The following is a 20561-nucleotide window of genomic DNA, read 5'->3' on the forward strand; positions in this document are numbered from 1 at the left end:
GAGCAATTGGGCCCCTGAAAAGATTCAAAGTGGGCCGAATGGAGTGAACCATTCGGACCCTGATTGCACCAGGAGGTGCAACCGCCCCAGCCAGGAGGTGCAACCGCCTGGGCTGTGGGGTTGGGAGGTGCAACCGCCCCAGCCAGGAGGTGCAACCGCCTGGGCTGTGGGGCTGGGAGGTGCAACCGCCCCAGCCAGGAGGTGCAACCGCCAGGGCTGCAAGGCTGGGAGGTGCAACCGCCCCAGCCAAGAGGTTGCACCGCCAGAGCTCAAGTTCCGAGCTCTGCCAGGCGATGCAACCACCGAGCTCAGTCTTCGAGCTCTGGCAGAGAGGTGCATCAGCCTGAGCTCAGTCTCGAGCTCTGCCAGGTGATGCATTCACCAAGCTCAGTCTTCGAGCTCTGGCAGAGAGGTGGATCAGCCTGAGCTCAGCTTGGAGCTCTGCCAGGTGATGCAACCACCGAGCTCAGTTTCGAGCTCTGCCAGGTGATGCAATCACCAAGCTCAGTCTTCGAGTTCTGCCAGGTGATGCAACCATCGAGCTTAGTCTTCGAGCTCTGGCAGAGAGAAGTAATCGGCAGAGCTCAGTCTTCGAGCTTTGCCAGGCGGTGCCACCTCTCCAGTCGAGAGGTGCAACCGCCTGATCCCAGAATTCTGGGATTTGATCGATTTGATCGTTTTGAGCTCGAATTTTGAATTGGGTTGGGGCCTATAAATACCCCACCCATTCAGCACTGAAAAGATACAGACCTATACCGAAATCGTGATCTTTTCTGTGATTCTAAAGAGCTCAAAAGTGTTGTAAAGCCTTTAAGTCTCCTCCTTCTGTTCTTCAAGTTTTCAATTGTAAAGTGAGGAGAGAAAGGTCTGTAAAGGTTGTCTCCTAAGCCTGCCAAAAGGAGAGAAACTGTAAGAGGGAAGTTTGGCCTTCGCCCATTGAAGGAAGGCACCTAGTTGACGTCGGCAACCTCATCGGTGGAGGAAGCCAAAAGTGGAGTAGGTCAAGGCTGACCGAACCACTCTAAATCTCTGGTTTGCGTTTATTTTCGAGCACTTTATCATTACTGCAAACCTCCCTCATCACTACTACTCTCTGCGCTTTCACGAACAAGTTCTAAGTGCTGTTCTTCCAAATCTGCATTCAGACGTAAACTCGTATTTTCATACATTACAGTTTACGTTTACGCTTGATTCTGCAGAACTGTTTTCCGTGCTTTTACGAACGAGCTTCTTTGCAGTTTACGCTTACATTTTAATCCTATTAATAACTGCAATCTGTCCTCTACGATTTTACGAACGAGTTTCAACATTTAGACGTAAAACTGCATTCAGACGTAAATCGGCTTTCCTCGCTCAATCATCAGATTTCAGTTCACGTTTTCAACTGCATACTGCCTTCTGCGAGTATACAAACGAGTTTCAAAGTTTAGACGTAAATCTGCGTCTAGACGTAAAACTGCGTTTAGACGTAAATCTGCGTCTAGACGTAAAACTGCGTTTAGACGTAAATCTGCGTTTAGACGTAAAACTGCGTTTAGACGTAAAACTGCGTTTAGACGTAAAACTGCGTTTAGACGTAAATCTGCGTTTAGACGTAAATCTGCATTTAGACGTAAATCTGAGTTTAGACGCAAAACTGCGCTTAGACGCAAAACTGCGCTTAAACGCAATCTGCGCTTAGACGCAAACTGCACTTAGATACAAACTGAGAATTTGCTTTTGCATCATAAAAGTTTTTGAACGAACGCAGCTTTTGGTTTTTAATTTATTATAAGATTTCCGCTGCACTAATTCACCCCCCCCTCTTAGTGCTCTTGATCCTAACAGTCACTTCTACTAGTATAATAAGCCCCAAATGACATGGTTGAAATTAACTGAAAATGGTCAATTTATAGTTATTAGATCCCTAAAACCTAAACTTAACTAAAAATGAATTACTTTCCCCTTTTCAGTCAAATTTCATTGAGATACACAGAAATTTATATAAAATACCTATTTATTTTAAAATTATTATTACATGTATTTAATTAAAAATTAATAATAAATACTTATTTAATTCCCTTTGTTGCCAAATTTTATTAAAATACATAGGTATTTATATGAAAGCCTTATTTATATGATGTTTGGTTTCTAGAAATCAACATGCGATTTTTACTAACATTGAGAAAACCCTAGAGGGTTATTGCGAGGATATCATTGATAGAACCGTAAGGTTTTATCGTAAAAGAAACAAGGGCTCTTATAATGATCACTTCGAGGGGATCAGCCTCCTTGATCTCTTCAAGGGGATCGGCCTTCTAGGGTTTCTCATAACAAACTGGAATAATATTTTAATGATTGATTAGTTGATTTAAAGAAAGGGTTGCATCACTATTTATAGAGTTCTACCTAGAGTCCATCAGGACTTGGACTCTTAATAATAATTAAATATTAAATAAACTTCTACCCAACTCAATAAACAACTGAACTAAACTAACTCAATAAACATTATTCAAAAGCTCAGAAAAAGGGTCCTAACAATTCCTCCTTCTTCAAATTAGTCTTATTCTTAAGGCTGAGCAGCATCAAACTCGGGGAGCTTCTCTTTCAACACTTCAGTCATAGGCAATCTGTAACACATCACAATCCATTGATCAAGTAAGTATGGTCTCCACTTTTTGATAGTGTAAGTAACAAGTCAGTCTTTCAGTGTAGTAATCATTGCAAGAAACTTCTACCCTATATAATCAATATTATTTTTGAACATTTGCTATCATAAGTTAAAATTCGTCCATCGGCGATTTTTTACTTCGAATCTGTCATAACCTTTAATGTGATAAGTGTTGGGAAATCTTGGGGGCGACATCATATGCGCAGCAGAAGAACAAGAAAACAAAATCCCCGATTCCCAAAGAGATGTTTGTCGTCGTGCAAAGATTGGTGCGCAAAATCCGCGAAACTTAAAACTGCGTATAGAGTAGATTGTGTTACCTAGGGAAATCATATATCCCTGTTGCCTTACAGATCCTTAGGAGAGGGTGAAGGAGGTCAAGCGTCCTCCCCTCTAACGGTGATCCACACAGTAGGGTTGCGACGACGCTCCTCAAAACTCCAGGCCTACTCTGAGGTGGAGAGGGAGAGGAGAATAGGAAAGGCAAGCAAAGGCTCTAGCCTATGAGGCTCTGAATCCCTCCTATTTATAGAGGTCCCCTGTCAAACCCTAATGGGTCCTCCCCTAGTGGGTATTGGATTTGCATCCAATAAGACAAGGGCTCTGTCGGATATCTCATATCAGAACCTCTACTCATCACAATACCTATCATATGTATGTGACCCTCTAGGCCCAATATCGAGTTGGCCGTGAGTCATACCTGTCAGAACTCTTTCTAACTCAGTGAATTATTATCTCTGTAATAATTCACTTGACTCATCGACTACGGACATACTAGGCCACTACGCCGTAGTCCCTAGATGATATAGGGGAGTCCAATCTATTGGACATGTTTGTCCTCAGTTACCATGTACCTATAGTCCCTCATCCCTCTAATATCCCAGAGACCGTATATCGAGCATGGTGTTGTCAGACCCATATGGTTTCTACTCGAGTCTCGCTCTAATTGGATTCTCCCGGAGAACTCTTTCTCTCTCAACCCGAATGACCATAGCCAGGGATTTATCTGAGCAAGAACACATGAGATATTCCTCTCATGACGCCGAGAGTGGATGATTCTCTATCGACACTCAATAGCCCTCGTAAGGTCGACTACCACTCCCAATGACCAATTGTACTAGATCTGGGACAGCCAAACCTATAAGTCTGGTATCAAAGAATGGAGCACTCATACAGGACATCCTTGGTGTCTCAAGTCTAAGGACCAGATACACCACTAAGACTACGAAATCGCTGTCTGACAATAAGGCATCATCAACCATCCAACATTCCGTAAGCAGATCAATCAGTGAACTCATTCTCCAATGAGCAACTGTACTGTATCTCTAGTGTCCCTACATGAGCAGCTATGAGACCAGCTGCATCCATCATATGGATGGGTATACAGCACACGATGTCCCTCTCGAGTAACCTATGACCGGGATTATTTAGAATATGTGTTTAAAGGTGAATCGATCTCATTATTGTGATCTCATCACGATCCGATTCCCATTGCACAAATCCAAGGACATCATAATATATATATGCATTTATGCAATAGTTATAAAATGATATACGCCAAAATATAATAAGCAAAAAGATTCTGTATCAAGTCACACGTGTCTTCACCCACGTGATTGGCTTGCTGGGCACCTATGACTAGCAATCTCCCACTTGACCTAAAGTCAATCACCTATGTGTCTGATCCCCATCAGACCCCTGTGACGTTCAAAGACAATCTGAGACAACGGATTTATCAGTGGATCTGTAATGTTATCTTCAGATGGAACTCTTTCCACTGCTATATCTCCTCAGGTTACGATCTCTTTGATAAGCTGGAACCTCCTCATAATACTTCTGATGAGACCCGGGTTCCCTTATTTGAGTAATCGCCCCATAGTTGTCGCAATATAAGGAAGTCGACTTCTCGCTATCCGGAATGACTCACAAATCTATGATGAACATCTTCAACCAGACTCCCTCTTTTGCTGAATCTGATGCAGCAATATATTCCGCCTCTGTGGTCGAGTCAGCAGTAGTATCTTGCTTGGAACTCTTCAAGTACACTGCTCCTCCATTTAAGGTGTACGCATACCCTGAATTCGACTTGCTATCATCGACAACAGACTGAAAACTTGAGTCTGTGTAGCCTTCAACCTTAAGGCTACTACCTCCATATACTAGTAAAAGATCCTTAGTCCTTCTCAAGTACTTAAGGATACACTTTACTGCTTTCCAGTGCTCCAAGCCTGGATCCGCCTAATACCTGCTCGTGACACTCCGAGCATGCGCTATATCAGGCCTAGTATATAGCATGACATACATGATAGACCCTATTGCTGAGGCATAAGGTATCATATTCATGTTCGCCCTTTCTTCTGGAATCTTTGGGGACATATTCGTAGAAAGCGATATCCCATGTCTCATCGGTATGAGACCTCTCTTGGAATTTTCCATGCCAAACCTTTTGACAATGGTTTCTATGTACCTGGACTGGGACAAGCCAAACATCCTATTGGATCTATCTCTATAGATTCTAATATCTAAGATATAGGATGCTTCCCCTAAGTCCTTCATGTAGAAGTGTCTAGATAACCAAGCCTTTACTATGGATAGCATTCCTACGTCATTCCCAATGATGAGGATGTCATCCACATATAACACTAAAAAGGTGATAGCGCTCCCACTTACCTTCCTGTACACACAAGGCTCATCTTCGTTCTTAATGAAGTCATAAGATCTGATTACCTCATCAAATCTTATGTTCCAACTTCGGGAAGCTTGCTTTAGTCCATAAATGGATCTAAGCAACCTACACACCTTATCTGGGTAGTTCTTGGACACGAATCCCTCAGGTTGCATCATATACACACCTCCTCCTCGAGGTTCCCATTGAGGAATGCGTTTTTCACATTCATCTGCCAGATCTCATAATCATAGTGTGCTGCAATAGCCAATAGAATTCTGATGGATTTTAGCATTGCTACGGGTGAGAAGGTTTCGTCGTAGTCAACACCTTGCCTTTGACGATACCCCTTAGCCACTAGTCTTGCTTTATAGGTCTCTACCTTTCCATCTACTCCGATCTTTTTCTTAAAGATCCACTTGTAACTGATGGGTACAATACCTTCGGGCGCATCAACTAAGTTCCAAACCTTATTGGAGTACATAGAATCCATCTCAGAATTCATGGCTTCTTGCCACTTCCCGGAGTCTATACTCATAATAGCCTCCTCGTAGGTCTGAGGATCAATATCCTCAACATCCTCTCCTCTAATATGTCCCACATATCTCTTAGGAGGATGGGATACTCTATCAGACCTGCGTAAAGTTGAAACTTGTGTATTAGGTACCTGAACAGACTCGGGCTGTAGAGTGGTGCTTGAGCTTGGTTCTCCAACCTCGCTCAACTCTATCATTCTCCCACTGTCTCCGCCAAGAATGTGTTCCTTCTCAAGGAACACTGCTCTCTTAGCTACAAAGACCTTTTGGTCCTCGAGATGATAGAAATAATACCCATAAGTTTCCTTGGGGTATCCCACAAATTTGCATCGCTCTGTCCTTGATTCTAACTTATCGGGGTTGTGTCTTTTAATGTGGGCAGGGCAGCCCCAAATCTTAACAACCTTAAGATCAGGCTTCTTCCCTTTCCATATCTCATATGGTGTAAACACTACCGACTTAGTTGGAACTCTGTTCAGAAGGTAAGCTGCGATTTTTAGGGCATATCCCCAGAATGAGATTGGTAGGTCAGCGAAACTCATCATGGATCATACCATGTCTAATAACGTACTATTTCTCCTTTTAGAGACACCATTGAGCTGAGGTGTATAAGGAGGTGTCTATTGGGATAATATCCCATGGTCCTTGAGGAACTGAGTAAACTTTGTACTTAAGTACTCACCTCCTCGATCTGATCGAAGAGTTTTGATACTATTTCCAGTCTGGTTCTCCACCTCATTCTTATACACTCTGAATTTCTCAAAGGCCTCGGACTTATACTTCATTAAGTACACATATCCATACCTTGAGAAATCATCAGTAAAGGTAGGAGTAACCACCAATGGCATGAGTTGACATGGGTCCACATACATCACTATGTATGAGTTCCAACGGCTCAGTGGCTCTCTCTCTAGTTCCACTAAATGGAGAGTTGGTCAGTTTTCCACGAAGACAAGGCTCGGTGGAAAACAAGGCTCGCAAGTTACATATGACACATAGTCGAATGGATCTAGATATCCATCATTTAGCAACTTTTGAATCATTCCCTTATGGATATCACCTAGCCTACAATGCCATAGGTATGCACTGTTCACCTCATCTCGTTTCCTCTTAGACACTTACATTCATGATATGTGGAGTAGTGTCTTACATAAACAAACCTTTATGCAATATTCCTCTCGTCAATCTCCCCTCAGCTTTGCTAGAATTTACAATAAATTATAGATGTGATAAGCAATACTGGTATCCAATATCAATGCACTATCACAAAAATCTGACAATTGGAGATTGATCATGAATGTACCTAAAGCTTCTCCAAGCTTCTATTTCGCCCTTTCTGCAAGGTACTATTTGCAGTTCCTCTTCCAGTGCCCATCTTTACCACAATGGAAGCACTGGCCTTTGTCCTTTGTTGGGTCTTTCTTAGCAACCATTGCTTTACCTGGTTTGCCCTTGCCCTTTCCCTTCTTAAGGGACCTTTCTGCTTTCCTTTTCTTTCTAGTCTCACCAGTGTAGAGAACTGACTTCTCTTTCTTAATAGTACTCTCTGCCTCCCTCAACATATTGAGGAGCTATGAGAGAGTCACCTCAAGCTTGTTCATATTAAAATTCATTATGAACTGTAAAAAGGAATCTGGTAGGGACTGAAGCACAATGTCCACACACAAGTTATCCTCTAGGACCATTCCTAGACCCGTGAGTTTCTCTATCCACTCAATCATCTTTAGGACATGGTTTTGAACCAGTGTCCCCTCTGTCATCCTAACGCGGAAGAGACTCTTGGATATCTCATATCGCTGAGTCCTTCCTTGTTCCTCAAACAATTTATGGACATGTAGGAGAATGGATCTGGCATCCATCTTTTCATGTTGTCTCTGTAACTTAGGAGTCATAGAGCCCAACATATAGCACTGAGCAAGAGTGGAGTCATCAATGTACTTCACGTAGCGAGCGATCTCATCCTCGCTTGCCCCTTCTTCGGGCGTAGGCATCACTATATCAAGGACATACATGATTTTCTCTGCTGTGAGAACAATTCTCTAGTTACGGAGCCAATCCGTATAATTTGGACTAGTGAGGCGGTTGACATCAAGTATGCCATGTAAGGGATTTGAAAGCGACATTTTCTAAAAATAAAGATGCATCAGAAATGAATAACATGCAGATTTTGCAAGAAATAAACTATCAAGATATGGACTTCTATCTTAATATGCTCCCACTATTTTACTAATGAGTCACGCGATACCCTCAGCACGTGAAACGGAAGTCTCCGGCAGACTTCTAGTGGGGATCAAGATCCAATCAGCGTCTTAGTGTAACCTCGAGGGACTCGACCAATCACACTAAGCCTAAAAGGTAGGCAACTCTTGCCGATCACAACTCCTTGTGATTCCCGTCTTGTTCGGCCTCCGAATCACCATGGCCTCGAGGGACTCGACCAACCATGATGCTCGGTTAAGTCAACACCTTCGTTACAAGATGAGTCTGATTTGATGATATACCCTCGAGGGACTCGACCAAGCATACCATGCCCTCAGGTCACCGGTGGCATCTCTATGTCGTAAGTAAAATAGCGAATCGCGATATAGGTGAGTCTCGAGGGACTCGACCAACTCAACCTACACCGGGAATCGGTTCCTACTCATAACGATAGAAGGCCACGCGGGTCAATCTAATTGCCTCACGTTTACCGACTTAATATTATCGAGAGATGTTTATATGATTTGGTCTCCTAATATGACATGTCATACATATACATATTTAATATATATCTACATCGCATGCAAATATATATACATATCTAATATGTGTATAAGCAATCACACCATATGATCATGGACCACAACCTAATGTGATTAGGCCCGAGCCAGTAGGCCTAATCACTCACATCAAGATCTATGTGTGCAACGGTGCATCTTCATGCCCTGTGATCGTCCATCTCGTGGGTCCCGCTATCGCATCCACGCTCCCGCTGCGCCTCCTCATGTGATTACAACTTAATCATAGGCACGTAGGCCCGACAATAAACGAGAAATATAATGAAGGCTCGTAGATCCCAATAATAATAATCACAAGTACACACATCACACGGTCCATGATCATCCGTCCATACATCATACATCACATGTATAAATAATCATATCATGTAGGACTACTAGATAATAATAAAAAATAATAATTAACTAAACCTTTTAATTAATTAGTATTTTATGAAATTAGGGATATATAGGAAATTTCTAAATTTATAAGGGTATTTTCATAATTTGAACAAAAGACAGAAAATAGAATTTCTCAAATTCCTAGGGGCAAAACTATCTTTTGTCCAGAAAACCCTAATGCCCTACTCCCCTTTGCTGCTGCTGCTGCCGCCGCCACCCTGCTGGCGACGGCCTGTGCGACGAGGGGAGGGGCGCTGCCGCTGTAGGTGGGTGCCCTCGCGGGCGATTCTGCCGGCGGGGCAACGCCCGCAGGCGGTGCTATCCCGCCGGGCGGCCGCCCCTAGGGGGGTTTCGCCCGCGGGAGCCCTGCGGCGCCTCACCCCGCAGGAGAAGCGGCCGCAGGCACCTCTGCCCGCGGGCTGCCAGCCCCGCCGGACGCAAGCAGGCCGCCGGGCGGCTGCTGTAGACGTAGCCCCTCTGTTGCCCGCCTTCGGCTGCGTTGCATGCACGCAGATCGAGGGCAGCAACTGTTGCTGCCCTTCCTTGTTTTTGCGTCAACGATTTTGACGTCAAAATTCTTCCTAAACACAACACACGCAGTTTAAAACCAATCATTCGCACGAACAACTTGGCTCTGATACCACTGTTGGGAAATCTTGAGGGCGACATCATATGCGTAGCAGAAGAACAAGAAAACAAAATCCTCGATTCTCAAAGAGATGTTTGTCGTCGTGCGAAGATTGGTGCGCAAAATCCGTGAAACTTAAAACTGCGTATAGAGTATATTGTGTTACCTAGGGAGATCGTATATCCATGTTGCCTTGCAAATCCTTAGGAGAGGGTGAAGGAGGTCAAGCGTCCTCCTCTCTAACGGTTCTCTAGCAGTGATCCACACAGCAGGGTTGCGACGACGCTCCTCAAAACTTCAGGCTTGCTCTGAGGTGGAGAGGGAGAGGAGAATAGGAAAGACAAGCAAAGGCTCTAGCCTATAAGGCTCTGAATCCCTCCTATTTATAGAGGTCCCCTGTCAAACCCTAATGGTCCTCCCCTAGTGGGTATTGGATCTGCATCCAATAAGACAAGGGCTCCGTCGGATATCTCATATCAGAACCTCTACTCATCGTAATACCTACCATATGTGTGTGACCCTCTATGCCCAATATCGAGCTGGCCGTGAATCATACCTGTCAGAACTCCTTCTAACTCAGTGAATTATTATCTCTGTAATAATTCACTTGACTCATCGACTACAGATGTACTAGGCCACTACGCCGTAGTCCCCAGACGATACAGGGGGATCCAATCCATTGGACCTGTCTGTCCTCAGTTACCGTTTACCTATAGTCCCTCATCCCTCTAATATCCCAAAGACCGTATATCGAGCATGGTGCTGTCAGACCCATACGGTTTCTACTCGAGTCTCGCTATAATCGGATTCTCCCGGAGAACTCCTTCTCTCTCAACCCGAATGACCTTGGCCAGGGATTTGTCTGAGCAAGAACACATGGGATATTCCTCTCATGACGCCGAGAGTGGATGATCCTCTATCGACACTCAATAGCCCTCGTAAGGTCGACTACCACTCCCAATGACTAGCTGTACTAGATCTGGGACAGCCAAACCTATAAGTCTGGTATTAAAGAGTGGAGCACTCATACAGGAAATCCGTGGTGTCTCAAGTCTAAGGACCAGATACACCACTAAGACTACGGAATCGCTGTTTGACAATAAGGCATCATCAACCATCCAGCATTTCGTAAGCAGATCAATCAGTGAACTTATTCTCCAATGAGCACCTGTACTGTATCCCTAGTGTCCCTACACGAGCAGCTATGAGACCAGCTGCATCCATCGTATGGACGGGTATACAGCACACCAGTCTGTCCGGTTATCACGATGTCCCTCTCGAGTAACCTATGACCGAGATTATTTATGATGTGTTTAAAGGTGATTCGATCTCATTATCGTGATCTCATCACGATCTGATTCCCATTGCACAAATCCAAGGACATCACAATATATATATATATATATATATATATATATATATATATATATATATATATATATATATATATATATATATATATATATATTGTTTTTTTTTTATGCAATAGTTATAAAGTGATATACGCCAAAATATAATAAGCAAAAAGATTCTGTATCAAGTCACACGTGTCATTACTCACGTGATTGGCTTGCTTGGCACTTATGACTAGCAGTAAGCTAATCGGGATGTAACTTTCCTATCTATAAAATTATTAGTGCTACCAGTATTAATCAAAACTATAATAAGCTGATGTTCTAGAATTCCGCTAACTTTCATAGTTTGCGGGTTAGAGTAGTCGACTAATGCATGTATTGTATGTATGATAGGTCCAAAATCTTCATTAGAATTTATACCTTCATGATCGGAGTCCATATTCTTAGCTTTCGGTTCCTCTCCAATTGGTTCAATCATTAGAAGTTGCCCTTGTTTACATCGGTGCTCCATACTCCACTTTTCATCACAGAACAAACCCTTTGATTATCTTTCCTTACTAATTTTTTTCTCATATAGATATGCAAATGAGATCGCAACTATCATAGTGCGGGGTTGATGAGGCTTAATTTCACACCGGATCTCTGGAATAAGCCCTTAAATAAATGTATCCAGAAGTTATCGTTCCGACCAATCTCTAGCTTAATTTGATAATCTTTCAAACCTACTCTGATATTCCAACATTGTAGAAGTCTGACAAATTTTGGTGAATTGGCAATCATCATTCTCATATTCGGATGGGCCAAAGCGAACAAGAAGCTCTTTTTTGAACTGCTCTCACGAAAGAACTCCGTGAAAAGTTCCATATCAATCGTACCACTGGATTGCATCTCTATCGAGCTGGATTGAGGCTACTTCTACTTTAGATTCTTCTAGGGTTCTGTGAAAACGAAAAAAAAAAAATTTGTCACCTCATATCCCCATCTTTCTATCTTGGAAATTCCACCTTCATGTGTAAGTAGTTTGTGTCACAAATTTGAGACCCTTTTCCTGTATTTTCAGATCTATGCAACGTAGAACTTGAGCCCCTATTTTGTTAAAATTTATTGAGGCTCTCCAATATGCTTTTTTTGAAATCATTAAGTATTTCTTGCAGTCGATTCTCAATTCTGATTTCCAATGTTTCTATTTGTGCTTTCACTGAGTTATCGGTGGCCATTACGTAAGACCACAAATCTGTAATATCAACTCCTATTTTTGATGTCGGTCAAGGGTATCAGCACTGTCGATGTGAAGTTGCCGAGGAGGTAGACGCCGAGGGTAGTGCTACGGTCGCTCCGTTGGAGGAAGAGTTGCTGCCCTGTTTCTATCACTGCGTGGGGTAAGAGCGCTGAGTGTTGGAAGGCGACTAGGTCGGTGTGGTTACAGTTGCTGCGACCTAAGGGGGCGATCGTCGAGCAGCCGGGTTGAGGCTACGGTGATGACAACCTGCAGTGACGGTTGCGACTCAAGTGAAGGTAGCGATGGTGGTGTGGCTGGGGTAGCGCCATTGCGGTGGCATGGATGGAAGGCAACATTGCTCTGTATTTGACGCACTACGGAAGGAGGCGTTGGTGACATCGAGGGATCACATGCGGTTGAGGAAATGGCGGGGGCTACGGTGGCCGTGGTTGCCTTGTTTTGATCGCCGTGAGAAGGGACGGTCGAGCGACTGCGGTTGCGACCCTAGGGGAGTCGGGCGACGGTGGAGAAGGAGGCAGCGGTGGTGGCTCGGGTGGGACACGACCGGCGGTAAATGAGCGGCGGTGAGCGGCTGGGGTATAATGGTAGCGGTGGAGTCAACTTGCAGCGGTGGGCGGCGGTGGGCTGGCCGAAAGCAGGGGTGCGTCGCTACGACTTCTTCTTTCTTTTTTAAATTTTTTTAGAACACAGCGAGAATGTCGAGGATCGTTGCTCTAAGGAGCAGTGGCGACGGTGGGGAACGGGTTGCCTTTGCGGCGACGGTGGTGATGGAGAAGGGAAGCAATAAGGGTGTGGTTAACAGTTACCGACCTCTTCTCTCTCTTCTTTTTCTTTCCTTTTTTTTTTTTTTTTTGAGATTACAAACTGCAGTGAGAATGCCGAGGATCACAGCTCTAATACCAAATGATAGAACCTTAAGATTTTATCGTAAAAGAAAGAAGAGATTTGATAATGATCACTTTGAGTGGATTGGCCTCCTTGATCGCTTTAAGGGGATCGGCCTCCTAAGGTTTGTCATAACAAACTGGAATAATATTTCATTGATTGATTGATTGATTTAAAGAAAGGGTTACATCACTATTTCAGGACTTGGACTCTTAATAATAATTAAATATTAAATAAACTTCTATCCGATTTTAACTGAACTAAACTGACTCAATAAACATTATTCAAAAGCTCAGAAAAAAAGGTCCTAACCATCGTAAAGAGAGTTAGGAGATGCCATGAGAAAGAATTTATAATCACTTCCTCTTAGTTGGCTTGCTTGTGGGAGATCAAAGATGAAGATAAAAACAACTACAAAGAAACCCTCTTTCTTACGATCAAACTTTAGAGATCAATGACACACAAGCTGGGACAAAGAGCTCAAATGTTTGTATGACTTCAAGAGAAAAATGTTAGGTCGTGGAGAATAATACGTAGGGCTTTTTTTTTTTTTATTTAGGGCTCGTAAGGTTCTTTGTACAGTATAGGGTCCGATCTATCTTTTTCTTCGATTTGAGCGATCCTATTATCCAATTTAAATATATTTTAATCATTTTAGGAAAATAAGACTTTATGCAGGAATAAGTAAACAAGAGGAGCATGTAAAAAATATTGATCCTTAATATATATATATATATATATATATATATATATATATATATATATATAGACAATCACCCTAAATGCAAAATAATTGTGTGACACTGTTTACTGAGAAGAAATATATTTTCTCATCGTACTCGTGCAGCCTTTGAGTTGTGCAAATGTCGAGTAGCCATTTAATAGACAAATTAATGCTAATAAATTAGTACGTACCAAAGGGTACAATGGTAAACTGTATTATGACACGGACTCTTTTCTCTCTCATTTAATTCAAACCCTTTCTGAATTAATTAATGGTAATAAATTACTACACTCTTTTCTCTCTCATTTAATTAATGCTAATAATTTTTTTAAGAAGTTATGTTTTTTATTAAAATTAAAGCATTTGAATTTATTTTATTATAGTTATAATATTTTTTTACAGCTCATGCCGCACATAGTTGTTTAATCATTTTTGACTAAAATATTTATAAGTCTCGTTAGTATTTAATCATATCATCTTAAAAAAATTATTTTATATTTTTTTCAAATCTATATTTAATTATTCATCAATAAAAAAAAAATTCTTACTTATATATTTACTTTACTGTTCTTATTTCAGGGATACAAATTTCTTTTGTATATTAGTTTTTAAACCATTAAATGCTCCATAAAATATCGTTGATTTAACGATTGACTTTTATTTTGGTAAAGGAAAAAGATGAAGACCACTTTTCTTCTTGATGTTGTGGATGTTTGGTAATAATCGGATTAGTTTGACTTAATTTGATTTTGGGTATGTGTGAGAAATTTGATATGATCCAAAATGATACTCAAATGCTTGGTTGATTACTAAGGAGTGCTTAGATACTTTCTTAATGGTTGACCCATATAAAAATCTAAGTTCGGATGAGATTCTCGATGATTCCTCTAATGCTCTATTCAGTCGTGAAACGAAATGAAAATATTTTAATAAATATTTATTCATCTTAAATTATTATAATTTGGAGGATATTTTATGTTGGATTTAACCCAGAAGAAGTATTCTGAAGTACAAGTAAAATATTTTCTTTTATATTTGTCCTATATCCTCTTGGAGCTAACTGGGCTATCACATGTCTTATTAGAAGGAATCTTTTCTCCATAAAGTATAATACCAATTATACTTATGTAGTGAATATAGTATAAATGATTGAGGATCATTAATATATATATATATGAAATGGTTATTATGTATAATGAAACCAGTTTAAATGATTATAGACACATTTAGGAATATATTAGAAATGTGCATTGATGGTCCAACTCACATCTCAAATATGAATTAGTGCTTGAAACTTTTTTTAAAAGAATTATATCTAGTTTGGATGTTGCATTGTAAATATTTAAATACTTATACTACCTTACAACATTTAATATTTCAACATTTGTAGGATGTTAATAATTTTTTAAAAAATTTTCAAAGTACTTATGACATTCTTTAAAATCACAATAGTATCACTATATAATAGGATCCTAACCCTCATTTCGTCTCTCATCAACTCCTCTCATAGATGGAATTTTATTTATTTTTAAAGGCAATTTTACATTCATTTATATTATTATATTTTTATTTATTATATATATATATACATTCATTCATTCATTTATGTTATTTTATTTAATTATTAATTTAAATAAAAATTACTTATTTATTTTTGAATATATATTAAAAATATTTGAAGAGTAAATTTATTATATAATATTAAATAAAAATTTAAAATATAATTTTATCAAACAACATCTACATCAATACATACTTATAATACAATTTTTATCTATTAATTATCAACTACTCAAAGTATTTCATAATTATATATTCACTCAAATTATTTTTCAAATATATATTAAAAATATAAATATATTCCCCCTTGCACTCACATATACACATCTTTGCAGAGGAGAGGTTGATCTGCATCTCATCATCATAAGGATTATATGAGCTGGGCTTCATGATGAAACCTCCCATGAAAATTCGGAGGATTGTCCATGTATTTTTAACTTGATTTCCCTTGCTAAAGATATTAATATATTCTTAATTTTTAATTATTCAGATTTATAGGAAATAATATTATTGTTTTTTTAATAAAAAAAATATTTAAATATTTAATTTTAAGCAATTTTAAAAAATGTAAATCTTGAAGAAACATAAAAACACTTTTGATTTAGTAACAATCGAGCAGTAATCCGCCACGTGTAGCTACTTGGAAGGGTCTCGATGTCCGGGGCCATCAAGAACCGTTTGATCTGACAACGGACGATGTTCGTCGGACGGCCGTGGATCTTCAGCTCGTCCCGTAGGGCAGATCGCGAGCTCGCAGAAGAGGAGGATGCGTCGCCGTCCGTGGCGTCGGACCTTCTTCGTCGATCTCTTTCTCGTCCTTTTCATCGTCCCCCTCGTCTTATTCGTGTTGCGGGTGGCGTTTACAGGCGGCGACGCTGAGGTGAGGGTCAAGAGGTCCGCGGAGCTCCCCCTTCGCTTCAGCTCTGATGGTGTCTTTAAGATCCTCCAGGTAAGTTGAGCTTCGTAGCCCGACTCCAAGGATTGGGTTTTTTTACCATCAAGATAGGATTTCCTGCCCGTGTATCTTGTAGGTGGCCGATATGCATTACGGCAACGGGCTGGTGACCCGATGCCGAGACGTCTTGCCCTCGGAGGCCGCCCGCTGCTCCGATCTCAACTCGACGTTGTTCCTCAAGAGGATGATCGAAGCCGAGAAACCGGATTTGATCGCCTTCACAGGTTCTCCTACCGACTCTTCCTCTTCTGGTACCTCGATTTTCGCATGGAAGATTCCATGTTTCACGCGGATTGAGGGGGCACTGGAGATACATTTGCTCTGGCCCTGTCTTCTTTCGTATTCTTGTTCTCTTCTTCTTCGATCTTTTCGGGTCGCCGTTGCGGAGGCCATCGATCCGCTATTCCTCGTCGGTAGACTGATTCTGGGTGAATTATCGTGCGGAAGGCGCGTTTCTTTGAGGGGCTTGTTTGCTCGTCAGATGATTCCGATCGCTCGATCGGTTATTTCTTCAATTAGTGTTTTCGGGCTGCCGGAAGATGCCGCCGAGTCCACGGCACAGATCCCACCAGTCGCACAAACACTTGAGGGACCGGTCCGACTCCGAGGAGGATGAGAGACCGCTGGAGAGGACTAGGGAGGAGGATTCGGTGCCGGAGAAGCGAAGGCCCTCGAATGAGCACGCTGGGAAAGAGGTGATGGGTTCTAGCAATGAGGATACCTCTGAGGAGAAGAAGCGCAAATCAAGTGAGGACGAGGTGGTGGTCGTGGTTGCTGATCTGTGGGACGGTGGCCAGGAGAATACCACAAGAGGTGGAATGGAGAGGAATTTGGGCCTGTTTTGGACAAGTGTTCAAGATCATGGAAGGCATGAGGGGTGAGGATCATGGAAGGAAGAATGACTCAGTGAAGAAGAAGTCCGAAGGCATGAGGGGTGAGGATCATGGAAGGAAGAATGACTCAGTGAAGAAGAAGTCCAAAGGCATGAGGGGTGAGGATCATGGAAGGAAGAATGACTCAGTGAAGGAGAAGTCCGAAAAGACATCAAGCCGGAGAGAGAGTAGTCATTACAAGGATGGAAAGGAGAGGAGGGCAGCAAGAAGAAGGAAGAGGCCCAAGATTCCAGGCATGTTATGTCTGATGATTTGCCCAGTAGGTAAGGCACAGAGGAACTTGCAACGAAGCACTATACAAAAGTCAACGAATCCAGGGAAAACCCTGAAGACAAAGATAAGTCGCTAGATAATAGCAGAGGTTTTGATGATAGGAGACTATCTTATAGAGACGATTATAGTATAGATAAATAAAGCATCTCTTTAGATTCATTTTACTGCATTTTCTTTTACCTTACCTTCTTGATCTTCTTGTCGTGCAACAACAAAAACAAAAAAAAACTGTAAGTCTAAATTATTTGAGATCGGCTATTTGAATCATTTATCATCGTTGAGATATGTTCTTATCCATATTATATGCTTAATAATTCTTTGCCTATGGATGTCATTAATCAGAGGTCTCTATACCTTCACTTGTTTGAATATTCATAGATGTTGCATTTAGAGATGACACTGTTGATTCGGTAGACAATCATTCTTTTTATGGATTATGGTTATTTCTGACAGACCTCTAGCTACATGCTATCTAAGGTTTCCTTCTAGACTTCTTCTACTAAATCTCTCTCTGTTCTATTTGGACTTTTGACTCTCAGAAAATAATTTATCAGGTGTTTCTAACTGAGTTTTCTCTATATCATCTTCTCATCTAAAACAGGGGATAACATATTTGGAGCCAGTGCTACTGATGCTGCTGAATCACTCTTCAAGGTTTTTAGGCCTGCCATGGAGTCCAGGACTCCCTGGGCTCCAATCTTGGGCAATCATGACCAAGAGTCCACCATGACACGAGAAGAATTGATGTCGTTCATCTCATTAATGGATTACTCAGTGTCCCAAGTAAACCCATCTGGTTTTGTGGTCGATGGATATGGAAATTATGACATCAGGGTGCATGGAGCATGGGGATCGGGTTTGGCTAACACAAGTGTGCTAAATCTCTATTTCCTTGACAGTGGTGATCGTGTTATGGTCAGTGGTGTCAGAACATATGGTTGGATTAGGGATTCTCAACTAACTTGGCTTCACACTATTTCTGAAGAGCTTCAGGTAGCAGTGATTTATGAAAATTTAAGCTTAATGTTCAAATTTATTTCCGAGGATGTAGCCCGTTTACATGCATTAAGGCCCCTCCTTGACCCCCAACCCTCACTCTCTCTCTCTTTCTTTTCTTCTGATATACGGCAAAACCTTTGTAATTCTCCTGTTATACATCAGAAAGATATGGACTCACCTTGTCTCCACTCAGGCAAGAAACTGTTGAGATAGATGTGGTAATCAAATCTGGGCCTTCTAATCACATTAAGGCCTCATTGAATTGTTAAGTAAATACACCCTCCTAACACATAATTACCCTTGTAGAAGCCCATAACCTTGAATGCTTATTAGTGACTTCTCAAGCACCATTTGTTTTCCCTTTGATATTACTATAGCGGTAGCTGAGAAAATGTAGCGTTCTTGGTGAACTATAAAATGCCGCTTTAGTTTCTGCATGATTTTTTTGTCTGCAGTGTTATATTGATACCAACATCAAATGCATAACTGATTCTGAAGCTTATAAGAGTTAGATTTGGCAAATGAAAATAATGGATCTGGCTACATAATATAAAACATTTAATTACTGAGAACAAAAGCTAACATTGTGCAATAATTTGGCTTCGATCAGATACATATGGTGAGTTGTGTATAATTGTCATGATATTAAGTTAAAATGAGATTACTGAGAGCTACCAAATAACAAAATTTTTATCTTGTATATCATGTTTATCAAATCAATTATGATCTATACCTCTAGGCAAAAGAAAAAAGAAGTTTACTTTGTCATGCTGACAAATTTTGACTAGCAACAAGGTCCAAGTAATCAACTTTCATTTTACGGTAATGAATTCTTTCCTGAGTTTATGTGAATTTGAAAGATACTGTATTTTAACATGTTCCAAGTTGTGTACTGTATACACAAATCTAGTGAGAAAATCTAGCATTGTTGGAATCTTGTTTTGCTGCCACCAAGAAATATACTTCCTTTTTTCTTAGAAAGAAGAATCTATATTTTCTCTGCTTTTCCAGCAAAGCTCTCTTACATGATGACTTTTATGCAAATCATGCTTTGCATTTTATGTTATTCAAAGAGAAAGGCTCTTATGAGGCTAAAACAATCTTTATGTCGGATGTATTGTTTTGCTAAATGGACTAAGATATAATCAAATCTATAATAGAGCAGGTATCCAGCTCCGGCACTTTCATTCTTCCATATCCCCATTCCAGAGGTTCGTGACCTGTGGTTTAGGGGTTTTGTGGGTCAGTTTCAAGAGGCAGTCGCCTGTTCTTCTGTCAAATCAGGAATCCTTCAGTCCCTAAGCTCAATGGGAGATGTGAAAGCAGTATTCATCGGCCACGATCATCTTAATGACTTTTGTGGCAAAATAAATGGTATATGGTTCTGTTATGGAGGAGGTTTTGGTTACCACGGGTATGGAAGAGTCGGTTGGCCTAGGAGAGCAAGGGTAATCTCTGCCCATCTTGCAAAAGGGAAGGAGGCATGGATGGGGGTTGAGACAATCAGGACCTGGAAGCGCCTGGACGATGACAAGCTGACCAAAATCGATGAGCAATTGCTCTGGAGCCATGATCATCTACAACCTGGAACATTATATTTGTGATCAGTGCCCAATTGCCATTTTTTGTATAGTTTTGTATTTTGTATATCATTGTTAGATCAGTACTTCAATTTTGTTACCTACATTGGCGAAGAGATATGAAGGAAGCCTATCATTTATTGGTAAATTTTGCAGTGCTTAAGAATTTATTTGACTCTTAACTTCAGTTGCTGTCTTGTGTCAAAGAATGGAAGAAAACAGTTGCTTTGTGAGCTAATTCTTGATGAGAAAGCGGAGTAACTATACAGATAAAAAAATCCTGCATCAGATATTTGGTGATCAGATGATTGTGTATGTGACAAGTTGGAATTCAGGAATTGTTGATTTGGTTTAATGCTAAACACAGATCAGAAAGTTCTGTAGATAATTGTGGATTAGTTTATTTCAGAAAATTCTAGTGTGGAGACATGAAAATTACATCCCGAACTATTAAACTAGA

The 20561-nt window shown here is 40.9% G+C and overlaps 1 protein-coding gene across 3 annotated transcripts; it reads left to right on the forward strand.

Moving 5' to 3' along the window:
- Window positions 1–16109: 16109 nt before the first annotated feature.
- Window positions 16110–20249, forward strand: LOC135586817 (probable inactive purple acid phosphatase 28). 3 transcript variants are annotated; one of them, XM_065192133.1, is made up of 4 exons: window positions 16110–16350; window positions 16433–16580; window positions 18124–18515; window positions 19682–20249. In XM_065192133.1, exons 1-4 carry the CDS (start codon window positions 16168–16170, stop codon window positions 20123–20125), a joined length of 1167 nt encoding a protein of 388 aa, XP_065048205.1. In that variant the 5' UTR covers window positions 16110–16167; the 3' UTR covers window positions 20126–20249. The 3 variants fall into 3 exon arrangements, with proteins under 3 accessions (XP_065048205.1, XP_065048204.1, XP_065048203.1); XM_065192132.1 differs by adding an exon at window positions 17339–17512 and having other exon boundaries at window positions 16207–17224; XM_065192131.1 differs by having other exon boundaries at window positions 16207–17512.
- The last annotated feature ends 312 nt before the right edge of the window (window positions 20250–20561 follow it).

The sequence above is a fragment of the Musa acuminata genome, chromosome BXJ1-7 (assembly GCF_036884655.1).
Source record: "Musa acuminata AAA Group cultivar baxijiao chromosome BXJ1-7, Cavendish_Baxijiao_AAA, whole genome shotgun sequence".
NCBI classification, from domain to species: domain Eukaryota; kingdom Viridiplantae; phylum Streptophyta; class Magnoliopsida; order Zingiberales; family Musaceae; genus Musa; species Musa acuminata.